General features: G+C 40.4%; 1 protein-coding gene across 1 annotated transcript in view; it reads right to left on the bottom strand.

Annotated features, from left to right (window-relative positions):
- Positions 1-1339: 1339 nt before the first annotated feature.
- SHISAL1 (shisa like 1) overlaps positions 1340-16620 on the bottom strand; it is a 162698-nt gene continuing 147417 nt past the window's right edge. Inside the window, exon 5 of the mRNA XM_058191373.1 lies at positions 1340-1805. Coding sequence (XP_058047356.1) covers position 1805 — 1 coding nt within the window. The 3' untranslated portion in view covers positions 1340-1804. The remainder of the gene's footprint in view (positions 1806-16620) is intronic.

Genomic DNA, 16620 nt, shown 5'->3' with positions numbered 1-16620 from the left:
GCCAAGTCTCCTTCTGGAGAGATAGAATACGTAGGAACACTGCTCATGCCTTGCTGCTACGAGAATTAAGAAATACGCAGTGCCTTGAGGACAGAAATGATTCTTCTCTAGTTATTTCAGGGTCCTTGCAAGGAACGGAGGACCAAGATAATCCAAACAAGCTGCTTCAGCAGGAAGGCAGGGCTGCTGCACGACAAGGAGCAGCGTAACATTCTAATGTTCACTTTTTGAAGAGGAGTGTGCAAGGCAAGATGTCTCTGTGAAAATAACTTTACATTCTTTTTTTACATTCTTTCTCGGAGCTACCCCAAAGTATACGATGTGTGTATGTGTGTCGTTCTGTTCTGCATTCCTTTTCCATCAGCTATTCTGAGGGAAAATGGTCAACGTTTTCAGCCCAAACGTCGAAGGATAAAAGGCTTATACGGATAGAAAAAAGTATTTCCAGGAAAAAAAACCAAACCTAACAATAATCCGCTAAACGGAACTGCTCTTCCGGTAGTTAAATTGCTCTATAGAAATGGTGGCGCCTAATGGTATTTTGTAACAACAAATCATCAGCTTATGCCAGGGGTCAGCAACCCGCGGCTCTGGAGCCACATGTAGCTCTTTCATCCCTCTGCGGCGGCTCCCTGTCACCGGTCGGCTCCACAATTGATAGGGCTTTCGGTTAGGACAAGTAGAGGAAAAAGGACGCTGCGCTAGGAGGAGACTCTATGGTGCGGGAACTGGATTTCCGGTTGGCAGAGGAAAAAGGATGCCGTGCTAGGAAGAGACTCTATGGTGGTGGTGGTGGTGGTGGGGGCAACAGGACTTCCGGTCGGCTCCAGAATTGAACTTCCGGATAGGACCTTTGTGGCTCTTTGAGTGTTTAAGGTTGCCGACCCCTGAGCTATGCTCTTTCTTCAGGTGATATTCCTGGTCTTGATCGAGTTATTTATTTCAGAATGCACAAAGCTTGCCCCCAATCCTGAACCTTAGCCAAGGAATCCCCATGGTTCTCTTAACAAGAACATCAGCAGGTTCGTGAGGGATGATTAATAAGTATTAAGATTAGCCAATAGGCAAAGGTTAGTTTACATGAACAAATGAGATAATGGCCTGATTGGACAGGTAGCAGCTGTTTTATTGCTTTCACTTATTACAAGTGTTTCCATTTTTCTTTGATTTTTTCCCCCCCCAATTGGGGCCAGGAAAAAGAGATGCTCTTCTCCCAATGCCCCATCTACACAAGTAAGAGAGGCCACTTTGGTGTGCTCAGAAACTGAAATGTGAGGTTGCTACTTTTTCGCCCATTAAAACGATACTTTCCTCATTTCAAATTATAGCTTTTTTTCCCCCTCATCTGTCTCCCAAAGGAGGAAAACCGTGAGGACAAAGAGATTAAGCCAATCCACATCTGGCCTATTGTGACAATATTCACTATTTGAGAGCTTTTCGGGAAAAGTCACATTCTTGTTTTGATCCGTACGTGGTGGCTCAAATGAGGTTTAATGAACAGGGAAGAAAAATAAGTTGGTGTTGTAGTATAGTTTCATCCTAGGTTGGATTTCCATGGGCATGGTCTTCCCTCAAATTCTCTCTTCTTTCAGGACGGATGTCAAAGTTATCATTTATGTACCATTGCCTCACCTTGATCTCTGGATATCATCACTTGCCATGGGGGAGATTCAAATAACCCATCTCCTTGGACTCATTTTCCTAATCGTTCAACAACTTTCCATTGTGCTTGTCAGATAAAGCTGTTGTCTCTGGGCTATAATGTTACCTCTTCCATCTTGAGGCACGTCAAAATGTTCTCTTTTCTGGAAAAAAGAGAACACACTGTAAGTCATCACTTGTGTCCTGGATGCTTAAAGAAATATTCTCTCCTTTTATTTCTAGACTTGTGGTTCCGATTTGCCACTAACAAAATATAACTACAGATGTGAATATTCCATATTTGCTCGTTCCCAATAACACACCACAGTTGCATACAGTGTTTCCCCGAAAATAAGACCCTGTCTTATAGTTTTTTGAACCCTGAAATAAGCACTTGGCCTTATTTTTGGGGAGGTCTGATTATTTTGGGGCACGAGGAGCAAGAAAGGGCTCCTCTTGCCATCTTACCTGATTTACAGCTCTGTCTCCCCAACCAGAAGAAATGGCAGGGTGCATGTGTTTAAATATTTTTGGGGAGGGCTTATTTTTTGGGGGGGCTTATTTTAGCGCATGTGCTCAAAAGCGCAATTGGGCTTATTATCAGGGGATGTCTTATTTTGGGGGAAACTGTATTTATTTACTTCCTTTCTTCACTTGGGAACAAGCCACATTGAATTTCAATTTGTCATTCTTTTTTTTATTAATTTTTAAACAATTTTTTTTATTAATTTTTAAACAAACAAAAAACCCCAAAAACATAAATACAGCAATACAAAAAAGAAAAATTTTGTGCAGAACTGTGACCATTTACATGACATATCACTACAAAATTTTTTATACTCTATACATTTTACTTCATCAAATTTTACTATGTCTTAGTCTGTTTTATTTTTCAATAAAAAGGTATTACGTATCATGGGAGAAATGGTACAAATGGATTGAAAACAGAAAAGGTTTGTTATTCTTCTGAGTGAAATTCTGGCAGAATTTAAATTTGAGCTATTCTTTTTAATCCACTTTAGCCTATTTTATCACTTCTCTCTCCTAGCTTTCTAACAGTATTAAAAACAGCTAGACATAATGCATGGAAGGTACAGCAAAATTAAAACTATTGGCCTACCTGCCTGTTGTTTTATGAACTTACTCTACATGGCTTACAGAATAGATTCAATTGAGGTTAAAATAAAGAGACAAGATTCAGTCAAGCACATGGTACCCAGTAGGGAAGGGTAGCTAACAAACACAGCCCTCACCAGCTACCAGTAAGGGCCAATTGATACTCTAGGCCCCAAGGTCTGTAATCTGTAAACCATGAGGGAAAATCTGGAAGAGGTTAGACTGGAAAATTAAAATCCATCCATCCACCCATCCATCCGGCAAAACGATTTCCATATTATAATTTTCCAAAGCTACATAGATGTATCTTTGAAGTTACCAGAAGTTTTCACTTGATGATTAACCAACCAGTTAACTATTTTATATGTTCTTCTCTGGAAAGTCATCTTAAGTAAAAATATGCAAACTGTAGAAGGATATACCCTGTTTTTTGGACTATAAGACACACCAGAGTATAAGATGCACCTTAGTTTTTGGGGAGGAAAATAAGAAAAAAGCTGATTGGGGGTAGATCGACCTCCTGGAATATCCCCAATCAGCTGTTCCCAGAGGTGGACTTTAACAACAGGTTTGTTGATTGTAAGCTCTGCGCCTTGCTTTTTTTCCAGCCTCTGAAACCTCCATTTGAGAGGCTTTTTTTTCAGCCTCTAAAATCTCCGTTTAAGAGGCTTTTTTTTCAGCCTCTGAAACCTCCGTATGAGAGGCTTTTTTTCCCAGTCTCTGAAACCTCCATTTGAGAGGCTTTTTTTTAGCCTCTGAAACCTCTGTTTCAGAGGCTGGGCGGGGCTACATTCAGTGTATAAGAGGCACCCAAATTTTCACCCTCTTTTAGGGGGGAAAAAGGTGCGTCTTTTACTCCGAAAAACACAGTATCTAATCTAATGAACAGAAGGGCTGGAGGTGACATGATAGCAGTGTTCTGATATTTGAGGAGCTTCCATAAAGAAGAGGGGGGTCAACTTCTTCTCCAAAGCACCTAAAAGCAGGACAAGAAGCAATGGATGAAAACTAATGATGAGAGAACCAACCTGGAAATAAGGAGAAATTTCCTAATGGAACAATTGATCATTGGAGATTTTTAAGAAAAGATTGCACAGCCATTTGTCTGAAATGATACAAGATCTCCTCTTTGACCCGGGAGTTGGACTAGAAGCTCTCCAAGCCTTTCCAACTGTTATTCTTTTAAGTATCTGTTTAGTGACTAAAACTTAACCACCTTTTTTTTCTGCCATAGTTGTTAAGTGAACCGCTCCATTTGTTAAGTGTATCAGGCAGTTGTTAATTGAATCTCCATTGGCTTTACTTGTAGGAAGTCAGCTGGGAAAGTCACAAATGGCCATCACATGACCCCAGGATGCAGCAATCTGTCACAAATACATGCCAGTTGCCAAGTGCCCAAATTTTAATCATGTGATTATGGGGATGCTGTGGCAGTTGTAAGTGTGAGAGCTGGTCATAAATACTTTTTTTCTGTGCTTTTGTAACATTGCATGGACACTAAACGAATGGTTGTAAGTCAAGGACTACTTGTTTTGTTTTTTTTTGTTTTTTTTTTCTCACTCGTTGGCATGTAGCATGCCACTAGATCTTTTTTTTTTTTTTTATTACTTTTTTTACAACAAACAAACAAAAAGAAAATACATTATTACACCCTTGTGCTATACATAAAAGGAAGATTTGGGTCTTCGGATATATCCTCATGATTGCCAAAATCCACGTTCTCGAGGTACAGGTACTGAAGCGTCCAATGTTCCAAGCGCAAAGTCCACAAATGGTTTCCAAGTCTTCCAGAAAATATCTTCTTTATACACACCACTTTTAATTTTAATATCACATGTCATTTTATCATTTAAAGCTAGTTTCCACATTTCAAAATTCCACTCTTCTATTCTAAAAATCACATCTAGTTTCCAATATCTAGCTATTATAATTCTACCTATTATAATCATAATTCTAATCAATTCTTTTTCATATTTTGTTAATTCTATTTCCTTAATTACCAACAATAATATAGTTTCCACTCTCAATGTTATTACTTTCCCATCATTTCAAATATCATTTTCTCCAATTGTTGCCAAAACTTTTTAACCTTATCACAATTATACCACATATGTTCATAAGTCCCCAATTCCATCTCACATCTCCAACATTTTTTACTAATTTTTTTATCCATTTGTGACAATCTTACTGGAGTCAAATACCATTTCCAAACAACTTTATAATTGTGCTCTTTAATCCTTATAGATAAAGTTCTCATAATTCTACTCTTCCAATTCACATTCCAATCTGACTCTGGTATTTCAATATTAAGATCTTTTTCCCAATTTGTCCTCATCACTCTTTGTAATTTTTCATCAGAATTTATAATCTTATAAACCCTACTAACGAGTCCCTTTAGCCCAATTTCATCTTTCATAATCCGAGATACTAAATATTCAAATTCAGTTTCACATCTATTTATCGAATAATTTTCCTTTAGTTTTTTTGTCCATTTTTCTATCTGTATTTTTCAAACCAACTTAACCCTAATTTTTCAATAATTTCTTTATTCCTCCTTTCATTTCCCATAACTTTTATCCAATCTCTAATAATTTCTATATTTTCCTCTTTAATCACTTCATTCGTTTTATATTATTTTAATCGGCCAAATTCCAATTGTCTCCCCCAAAAAGATTATATCCGGAATTAAAATTTTAACAAATTTGTTCCACATTTTACTTAATCCCTTTAACCAATAACTTCTACTTACACATTTTAAATTTGCTTTATCTAAAAACCACCTTGATCCAAATTTCTATATCCCTTAACTCTAAGTCTCTCCAATAGTTATCTTCACCTTTAAATATTTTTACCACTATCCGGATACCATACGCACAGTAATAATTAAATAATTTGGGGATTCCTAATCCACCTTCCTTTTGATTTTGATACCACATTTTCTTCACTAATCTAGGTCTTTACCACCGCTATAAAATTTATCCAGTTTTTCTGATATCCTACAATATCTTTCTCTGTCAAATTTAGTGGTAGCATCTCGAATAAAAAGTTGAACTTGGGAAGCAACATCATCTTACACATTGCAATTCTACCAAACCAAGACAACTTTAAAATTTTATATTTATCTATCTTCTTCTCAATTTCGTTAATCACCACATCATAATTAAGTTTTTTCAATTCTTTAACCTTAAGTGAAAGCACTATACCCAAATATTTCAATGTTTTTAATCCTTATCCCAAATTGCTCTTGCATATTCTCAGACTCATTACCATTACTATCCATCAATAATTCTGACTTTGACCAATTTACTTTCAATCCTGTCATTTCCTCAAATTCTATCAAGTGCTTATATATCTTTTTCAAATCTTTCTCTACATTTTTCAAAATAATTAAAGTATCATCCGCATACAAATTTATCTTATACCCCTTATATCCTTCTAATTCTTCATCTTTTTCTATCATTTTTGTCAATATCTCCATAGCCAATAAAAATAATGTTGGGGACAGGGGACATCCTTGTCTCGTACCAGCTTCTAATTTTATCTCTTCAGTTAATATTCCATTCACCTTCACTCTTGCACTGCTCTTTTGGTACAATTTTGAAATAACATGTATAAGGACTACTTGTAATGCTCCAAGGAATTAGTGGTAACTGCTTTCCTTGAGGGCCACATCATCTGATATTGATATCACAATATCAACGATATACTATAGGCCACCCAACCAAACAGAGGAAGTAGATGAACTTTTTGCTAGTCAGCTAACTAAGGTATGTAGGAAGCACATCACAGTAGTAATGGGGGATTTTAACTACCCTGACATCAACTGGGAAACAAACTCTGCACCAAGTGGAAGATCCAACAGGTTCCTAACAAACCTAGCAGACAACTTTATTTCCCAAAAAATAGAGAAGGCGACAAGGGGATCAGCCATACTGGACTTAATTCTCAGTAACAGAGATGAAATGATAGAAGGTGTTGAAGCTACAGAAACCTTGGGGGCAAGTGACCACACAATATTGGAATTCGACATTAAGCAAATACAAGTAGTAGAACAAAGCCAAACTAGAGTCTTGGACTTTAAGAGAGCTAATTTCAATAAACTTAGAGAGAGCTTGAGAAGGATTCAATGGATGAGAATCCTCAGGGGGAAAACGACTCAAGAAGCTTGGGAAATTTTGAAAAGTGAGATTATAAAAGCGCAGTCTAACACAATACCAATGAAGAAGAAAAATAATAGATCTCAAAAGAAACCAGCATGGATGCATAAAGAACTATCTGACAAATTGAAAGACAAAAGGACAAATATAAAAAGTGGAAAGAGGGGCAAATAACTAAGGCAGAATATCAGCAACAGCCCGAGCCTGTAAAGATGAAGTGAGGAAAGCTAAGGCTCACAATGAACAAAGGCTAGCGACAAAAGCAAAAATAACAAAAAGCTTCTTCCAACATGTTAAAAACAAGAAAAAGTCAAGGAAACAATTGGCCCATTGCTGGGAGAAAGTGGCAAGAAGATGACAAGCAACAGGAGAAAGCAGATCTACTTAACTCATATTTTGCATCTGTCTTTACACAAAAGGAAAAACAATCCAACCTATCAAAAACAGCACTACAAAAACAGATTAGAAAGACAAGTTAAAATAGGGAAGAAAATGGTAAGTGAACCCCTGTCTACCCTAGACGAGTTCAAATCACCAGGACCGGATGGATTACACCCCAAGGTTCTGAAGGAACTGGCAGACGTGATCTCAGAACCACTGAACTATATCTTTCAAAGATCCTGGAGCACAGGGAGCTGCCAGAGGACTGGAAAAGAGCTGATGTAGTTCCCATCTTCAAAAAGGAAAAAACAGATCCAGGAAACTACAGACCTATCAGTCTGACCTCAATACCGGGAAGATTCTGGAAAAGATAATCAAGCAACGAATCACCGAACACCTAGAAGCAAACAAAGTAATAACCAAAAGCCAACATGGGTTTGTCAAAACAGATCATGCCAGACTAATCTTATCGCATTCTTTGACAAAATGACAAAATTAGTAGACCAGAGGAATGCTGTTGATATAATTTACTTGGACTTCAGTAAAGCATTTGATAAAGTAGACCATAACCTACTACTAGATAAAGTAGAAAAATGTGGGTTAGACAGCACCACCACCAGATGGATTCGTAACTGGCTGACCAACCGCACTCAACGTGTAGTCCTCAACGGAACTACATCCACATGGAGGGAAGTATGCAGTGGAGTACCCCAAGGCTCTGTTTTAGGCCCAGTACTCTTCAACATCTTCATCAATGACTTGGACGAGGGGATAGATGGGGAACTCATCAAATTTGCAGATGACACCAAGCTGGCAGGAATAGCCAACACTCCAGAAGATAGGCTCAAGTTACAGAAAGATCTTGACAGACTTGAACATTGGGCGCTATCTAACAAAATGAAATTCAACAGTGAAAAAAGTAAGGTTCTACATTTAGGCCAAAAAAAACAAAATGCACCAGTACCGTATATGTGGTACCTTGCTCAATAGTAGTACCTGTGAGAGGGATCTTGGAGTCCTAGTGGATAACCATTTAGATATGAGCCAGCAGTGCAGCAGCTGAAAAAGCCAACACAGTTCTGGGCTGCATAAACAGAGGGATAGAATCAAGATCACGTGAAGTGTTAGTACCACTTTATAATGCCTTGGTAAGGCCACACTTGGAATATTGCATCCAGTTTTGGTCGCCACGATGTAAAAAAGATGTTGAGACTCTAGAAAGAGTGCAGAGAAGAGCAACAAAGATGATTAGGGGACTGGAGGCTAAAACATATGAAGAACGGTTGCAGGAACTGGGTATGTCTAGTTTAATAGGGGAGACATGATAGCTGTGTTCCAATATCTCAGGGGTTGCCACAAAGAAGAGGGAGTCGGGCTGTTCTCCAAAGCACCTGAGGGTAGAACAAGAAGCAATGGGTGGAAACTGATCAAAGAAAGAAGCAACTTAGAACTAAGGAGAAATTTCCTGACAGTTAGAACAATTAATAAGTGGAACGACTTGCCTGCAGAAGTTGTGAATGCTCCAACACTGGAAATTTTTAAGAAAATGTTGGATAACCATCTGACTGAGATGGTGTAGGGTTTCCTGCCTGGGCAGGGGGTTGGACTAGAAGGCCTCCAAGGTCCCTTCCAACTCTGTTGTTATGTTATGTTATCTGGTAAACATGATACCAATGGGAAAAGGTTCTAGGGCTGTGATGGCAAACCTATGGCACGCATGTCCGAGGTGACACGCAGAGCCATCTTTCCAGGCATGCGAGCTGTCATCCAACTCACCTGCAGCTGCGCATGCATGTGCGCCCCCCAGCTGGTGTTCAAGGCTCCAGTGTGCATGCGCGCAATTCGGGAGACCCAGCTGGTCTTCGGAGCTCTCTTGTGCATGCATGCATGCTTATGCATGCACATGAGTACCTACATGCAGTGTGCGCATGCGCAGATGTCGATCACTGTGTTCACAGCACACGGTGGAGCCGCGTGAAAGCTGCACGCATGCGCAGATGGTGCAGTCGTGAGCACAGTGAATGGGGGAACCGCTCATAAGTGAAGCGCGTACCTGTTTGGCATTCGACGAGTAAAAGGTTTGCCACCACTGCTCTAGGGCGATAAACAAACAAACCTAACTGTACTTTGACTAGACTTTTCCTAAGATGATATTAGTCTTGGGTCTCGAATTTGCAGAACAAAATACATGTTCATCCATAAAAACAGTGACATAGCCCAGAAGTATTTGTTAGATTGAGCTACACCGAGGCTATGGTCCCTTTATGTCACCAAATTATGTCACTCTGCTTAATTAAAAAGGGCATATTACAAAATGAATACCAACTGACCTCAAATTATCTGCTCATCTGAATGCAGAAAGAAGTATTCTTTTAGCATTTTTAGTAATTTTAATATAATTTTAAATATAAAGTGCACTCTGAAAAACTAATTAAACCAGAGCATTTTGGAAAAAGAACAGAGGCTTTAAGACCTAGGTTGTTTTGTGTGAAAAAGATGGATAAGTAAGGAGGTGCTTATTAATATATCAAATTGAGGCTTAAATGTTAATCAAGAGATTTGTTTTGAAGGGAAGGCTGTAACAATTACTTCATCTGTTTCCTTTTCTAACAGTATGGAAAGGGAAGGTCTTTTGTGAACTGCAGCTCAATTTATTGGATACATAGGTAGGTGATGGCGAACCTATGGCACATGTGCCAGAGGTGGCATGCAGCGCCTTCTCTGTGGGCACACAAGCTGTTGCCCCAGTTCAGCTCTGTCATGCATGTGCGCATGCCTTCTACCAGCCAGCTGGTCTTCGGGTCTCTCCTGCGCATGCTCGGGGCATGTGGGACCTGTGGGGGGGTGTACGTGCATGCGTGGGGAGGTGGGGTACTTTGGACACTTGGTCCGGAAAAGGTTAGCCATCACTGACCTATGCCATGCTATTTCTGCTGAAATGCGGGGTCTTCAAAAATTGTGAGAATGCTTGCATGATTTTTGGAGGCTCCAGAGCAGGACTTTGTTACACAACATCCAGAGCATCTGCAGGTTTCTCTGGACCCTCTGAAAGTCATGCAAGAGAGTCGTGCTCTTGCAGACCTCTGGAGCCTCCAAAAATTGCACTAGAACACGGGGCATCTTGTGTGACTTCCAGAGGATCCCAAGAAGAGAGTCTAGAGATGTCTCTTTTGTCTGGTGTTGTGTGTGTGTGTGTGTGTGTGTGTGTGTGTGTGTGTGAGAGAGAGAGAGAGAGTGAGAGAGAGACCAGCAAAGAAAAGATAGGTGTTTTCTGAATTGTTGACATGCTGAGCCCAAAAGGTTCACTATCACTAGTCTAGGCCCTCTCTGCCTATGCAAAATATTTTCAAATGCATTATTTTATTTATAAGTATTTTCAAATGCAAAGTAAATGTAGGGAGCATCCCCAGGGTCAGCCATAAAGATCTTAAATGCAAATACAGTACCAGGCCAGGGTTACTTCGGCGAAGGGTAAGAGCTCAGCCCAGTTGTCCTGCTGGTAATTCATGTAACAGTGGAGGTATTGCTTTACTATGCCATTTGTACATTCACAGCCTCCATTCGTCTTGGGGTGATGGGAGGAGCTTTGGCCCTGGGAGATGCCTAAGATGATCTTCAGAAACTCTTGCCAAAACTTCAATGTAAATTGGACGCCACAATCAGAAATTATGCACTCAAGTGCTACATGCAAATGATATACATTTTGCATGAATAGTTTTGCTAGAAATTATTTTCAAGCAAGGAGAGCCCAGGAAACTGCGTAAGTTTCCTTCTCCCAGATTGCCCAGTGCTCTTCTGCCTTGGAAACTTAGCACAAGGTGTATGCACAGGGTTGTAGCTTCCCTTGCAAGTTTGATTGGAGGAGCAGTGGCCCCACTACCACACTGCCACATCACTGGCGTCTGCCTGGATGACAAACAGTATGACATCACCAAAAGGGACAATTGCACTCAATAATTACAGACAGGTCCTACAGCTCTTTCCTCATCAGCTAATCAGTTGATGTTCTTCAGGTTTTCTGAAGGACTCCCTATGGAAAGTATAGGGCACCACAACCTGAATTTAGCTGCCCCATTGATGCCCAAGCAACTCCAGAATGATAAATCAACAAAAAACAAACAAACAGATTTTTCTCCCACTTGTGTCATTGACCACTTATATCTAAAGGACTGACTTTGGAAAGCAATTATTTTCACAACTTGAAGCAGTAGGAACTTACACCCAAAAGTATATAAAAAATGACCAGGCTGATTTGCACACTTCATTTGCATTTATATATTTAAATTAAGGATGGCCATCACCGGCTGCTTCCTCTTTTCATATGTAAAGTGAAAATGAAATTAACCAGTTCGGCTGTTTCCGAAGAGCTTTTGAAAGGCAAGGACCGAATGACTAATGTTCTCCTTTTGAAATTCAGTGGTTGTTGGGTGTCTCTGAAGATGGCTGGGCTGGTTTCCAGGTTTACTATCAAATTAAAGCGCAACAAAATAGAGCAAAGCAACAGCTTTTAAACAACTCACAGATTTATTATAATAGAACATCAGATGTTTAGGTGCCTCAAAAAATATAATGGAAATTGATGTATCGGCTACAGGGTGCTGAGAGCGCCTTTGAATTCCATGGAAAGGATTCTGCCCATTGGTTTGGCAGAATAGGAAATGATGTTTTAATTAGTCTTCATGAAATTTGTTATTGCCAGAGGCTGTCCTCTTCCCCACCCACAAATGCACATTTGTGCACTAAATCTGTTGTGCCAGAGGGTTTGCAAAAGGCATTTGCTGCGTGGATAATTTTTAGCTGGGAAGCTGCTGGTGTTAAAATGATTCTATTTTTTGGTATGACGGCTTTAGATTTACATGTTTAAACGAAGAGGAGATTCTCAGTTATACAACTTAAAAACGCAAAAAAAGTACTTCTCCAAAGAAATGCAAAGTGTCGCTTTAGAAGCTGTAGGTTTTCTGTCCACTACAGTCGTTGAATAAAACATACCAACTATGTGTTCTGAAATGCTCCTTTCCCAACTAACAAATGTAATTAAAAGGGATTAGCTTTTATTAAAAAGCTGCAAAAATGTACGCAGTTTATATCTAAGTTAGTGCTCCAGACGCCTCATTTTTTTATCACCATAGACACAACTTTCCTACAATAACTTTGACAATCTTTTAAACGCGCACAATCAAAGATGTGTGACTTATTTATTTATTAATTTTTTAAAATATTGCTCCTCTCCTGTACAAGGTGATTCTGGACTTATCCTATTCAACATTCTGAAATAAGTAAGATGGATTTTTCAGAACTTTCTATCTCTAATTAACCTCTAACAATCTGAAAACCTCTGGATGTAGATATGGTAACTCTAACTTCAGGCTGCAGCTTCATCATTATGAATGATGAACTATGCCTGGGCAGGGCAAATCCAGATGAAACTCTGGTGGAGGTCTATAGCGGTGCTCACGTGGAAACCGGTCGTTCGACCTGGGTATAGAGCAGTGGTGAAATCCAATTTTTTTTACTACCGGTTTTGTGGGCGTGGCTTGGTGGGCATGGTGTGGCTTGGTGGGTGTGGCAGGAGAAGGACACTGCAAAATCTCCATTCCCACCCCATTCCAGAGGAAGGATACAGCAAAATCTCCATTCCCATCCCACTCCAGGGGAAGGATACTGCAAAATCCCCATTCCCTCCCTACTCCTGGGGGAAGGAGATTGCAAAATCTCCATTCCCACCTTACTCTGGGGCCAGCCAGAGGTGGTATTTGCCAGTTCTCCGAACTACTCAAAATTTCCGCTACCAGTTCTCCAGAACCTGCTGGATTTCACCCCTGGTATAGGGGTGAAAGACTAATCAAGCCATCTAGTAGCGGGTTCCCTCCGAAGTTTCCCTCAGGATAGCTGGTGCATGTGGGCACAAGGCTACCACAGTTTTATCTGGTCACGTGAATGATTAGAGGTCTTGGGGCCGTAACGATCACCACCTATTCTCAAACTGTAAATGGGTAAGAAGCCCAGCTCGCTAGCATGGAGGCGGATGTGGAATGTAGATGGCTAGTGGGCTACTTTTGGTAAGCAGAACTGGTGCTGCGGGATGAACTGAACGCTGGGTTAAGGTGCCCGATGCCGATGCTCATTCTGAATGTAGGTCTTCTCAGGATAAGGTCTTCTTAAGCCATATTTACCGTAGATACATGGTGAAACGGTTAAGGCTTTTACCATCCACTTTCAAGCTAATAAATGCTTGTTTGATAAGATGAATGCTTTATTCCAGCGTTTCTCGAATTTGACAATTTTAAGATATATGTAGATTTTAACTCCCAGAATTCCTGAACCAGCATTGGCATGGATGGTGAAACTGACAGCTTGATTAAGGGGGGGAAAAATGATCAATTTTATTTCTACTTGGAAACCACTTTTGGATTTTTTGCAAGAAACTGAAAGAAATTAAAGATTTTGAGATTTAATTACTGGAATTATAGAAATAATGTAAACAAAAGTGAACCTTAGAATAAGAGTTTGCATTATTTTTTATTCATATCTGTACCAAAGAAAGCCAAAAGTTGTTCTTTTTTCTACTTCTATAGTTTTTCCTCTTTTTTTTGCACTTGTTCTTTCTTGATTTTTTTTCTTTTTAAAAAACCTTTTCTTATCTAATTTTTAAATTTCTGTTTTGAAAATCAATAGTTATCAAAAAGGAAAAATACTGATTTATACTACTGTCAATACTGATTGAAGTAAAACAAATCTGGGTCTGGATTGTTGAATACAAAGCAGAGGTGGGTTTCAGCAGATTCTGACCAGTTCTGGAGAAGCAGTAGTGGAAATTTTGAGTAGTTCGGAGAACCGGTAGTAAAAATTCTGACTGGCTCTGCCCCATATTTATTCTCTGCCTCCCGAGTACCAGCTGATCAGGAGGAAATGGGGATTTTGCAGTATCCTTCTCCTGCCACACCCACCAAGCCATGCCGTGCCCACTCAGCTGCGCCCACAGAACCAGTAGTAAAAAATTTTGAAACCCGCCACGGATAAAGCTAATCTTTTAGCACTTCTCAACTATGGCATCTATTTTATAAAAACTCTGTTTACATTATAATTAAAACTTACCCAGAGATAGGGAAAGCTATTGGTTGTGGGATCAAGATGGAACCATGAAAACAAAGGCATGACAACCTCAATTCAAACACAATATATGCCTTTGCATCTGGTATCACGCCGTAAATCCATAATTGGGGAATCTGCGAGAGGATGTCATTATCAAGACAAAATTATCTGCAACTATTTTGCATATCACTTAACCATCACAACTGAGCATGCCCCATCCTTTAGCAGGGCATAGGATCCTCGCCCATGGCTGCCAAGTGTTTTGATTGGCAAGAATGAAGAAAGACGCATCTCATATCTTATGCGTTTTGTGGAAGCTGATGATTGACAGCTCCCTTACAGAGAGAGCCAAACTTTTATTGAGTCCAGTGCTAACTCCAGTGTTCCATAACTGGCACTGGAACACGCTGCAATATGACCAACAGTTGGGGGAGAGAGAGGAAAATGTGTCTGGGAGAGATTCGGTGGCAATTCTTTCTCTGGGAAAATGGCTCTGCTAATAGGTGATCATTAATGAATTTTTTTAAAAGTTCTGTAGGAAGTTAGCGCCCACCCCTCTCCTAGAAAAATGAAACATTCTAGGAAATATTAAAAAGGCAGAATATTATATTTCCCTGGATGAGAAACGTGTTTTAAAGACAAGCAGGTCTCTACAGCTCCCTCCCCCGCTTCAGCTCCAGAGTGATGGGATTAAGACATGGCCCTGAGGACCATCCAGCAACAGAACTCACCACATGGCACCTGGGAAGACCCTCTACCCATCCAGCAACAGAACTCACCACATGGCACCTGGGGAGACCGCATCACCCAGCAAGGCTCAACTGAGCCTGGAACTAAAAAGACAACCTACAAAGTTAGCCCCGCATGGCCCCATGGGAGTCTGACAACCAATCAGAATACAACCTCAAATTCAAAGCCCAACAGAGGGTATAAATCTCTCTCTCTCACCCATGTGCTTTTTTTGCCCAGGTTCTCAAACCATGTGGTCCTGCTTCACCATTAAACCAACTTTCCAAGCAACTTTCATATTTCCAGTGTCTGGAATCTACCGTATTTTTCAGAGTATAAGACACACCTTAGTTTTTTGGGAGGAAAATAGAAGGGAAAAAATTCTGCCTACTAGGTATTCATCTGGCTAGCATCCTTAGGCTAGTCAGCTTCAGCACATTAGTTCACTTATTGGTTTTGAGGTTGGGGCTGGTTGGGGCTAAAACACAGCTTCTAAAACACAGCTGATCGTTGGAGGGAGCAGCAATTAGAAAAGCAGGCAAAGCATGGAAGATCGCTTCACTCGTGTTGGGACTGAAAAACAGCTTTGAAAGTACAGCTGATCATCGGAGGGAGCTCAGTGACTAAAGCAGGCGAAGCGCGGAAGGGGTAAGAAAAGGCAGCAGCTGTTCCGGGTAGCCATTTTGGGCACTGCGCATCATGTTTTCAGCCTCCAAACATGTCATGTTTTTGGGCAGTGATCAGCGGCGATGTGCTTTGGCAATCCCCACAGCCTTGAAGGGCTCTCAAATGGAGCATTTGGAGGCTGAAAACATGATGCATAGAACCCCAAAACACAAGCCATTGTCGGTGGCAATCTCTGCAGCCAGGAAGAGGATGCGCGGAGGCCGAAAGGTGGGGACCAGTGGGTAGGCGGGGTTACATACAGAGTATAAGACACACCCACATTTTCAGCCTCTGTTAGGAGGTAAAAAAGTGTGTCTTATACTCCAAAATATAGGGTATGTTCTTGCACAGGAACAAGGAGTTCAAGTGCAAAGCCCAAAGAAGGTATTAATGCCCCCACTCTCAACTCCATTTTTTCAGTTGTCCAGAATCACATGTGGTTCTGCTCCATTATTGAAACATCTTTCCAATCAGCCTCCATATTTGCAGTGTCTTTCTCCCAGCTTGGAACTGAACCAGATGGATATTTCTTCTCACACCAGTAACAAAAGTTGAATCTCCCCCCCCCTCTCTCTCACACACACGCACACCCCTCCATGCAATAATACTGAATGGAAAGTGTAATTAATGTTCTTGCAAGGTATAATGGGTCTATCAACCATGGAACGAGTCAGCAAGGGGTAGTTTGGAAGCTATGCCTGGTTGGATTTGAATAAAGAACATAGGCTGAACTGGCCAGTTCCAAGGATATTTATGCAATGAAGTCACAGCAATCCATAACTCTCGGCTTTGCCAGAAAAACACAGGGGCTTTGGAGTCAAGAGGGGCCCAGTTTGGC

The sequence above is a fragment of the Ahaetulla prasina genome, chromosome 7 (genome assembly GCF_028640845.1).
Source record: "Ahaetulla prasina isolate Xishuangbanna chromosome 7, ASM2864084v1, whole genome shotgun sequence".
NCBI lineage: Eukaryota > Metazoa > Chordata > Lepidosauria > Squamata > Colubridae > Ahaetulla > Ahaetulla prasina.
The sequence above is the reverse complement of the archived record's forward strand: the minus strand, read 5'-3'. Positions and strand labels throughout refer to the sequence as shown.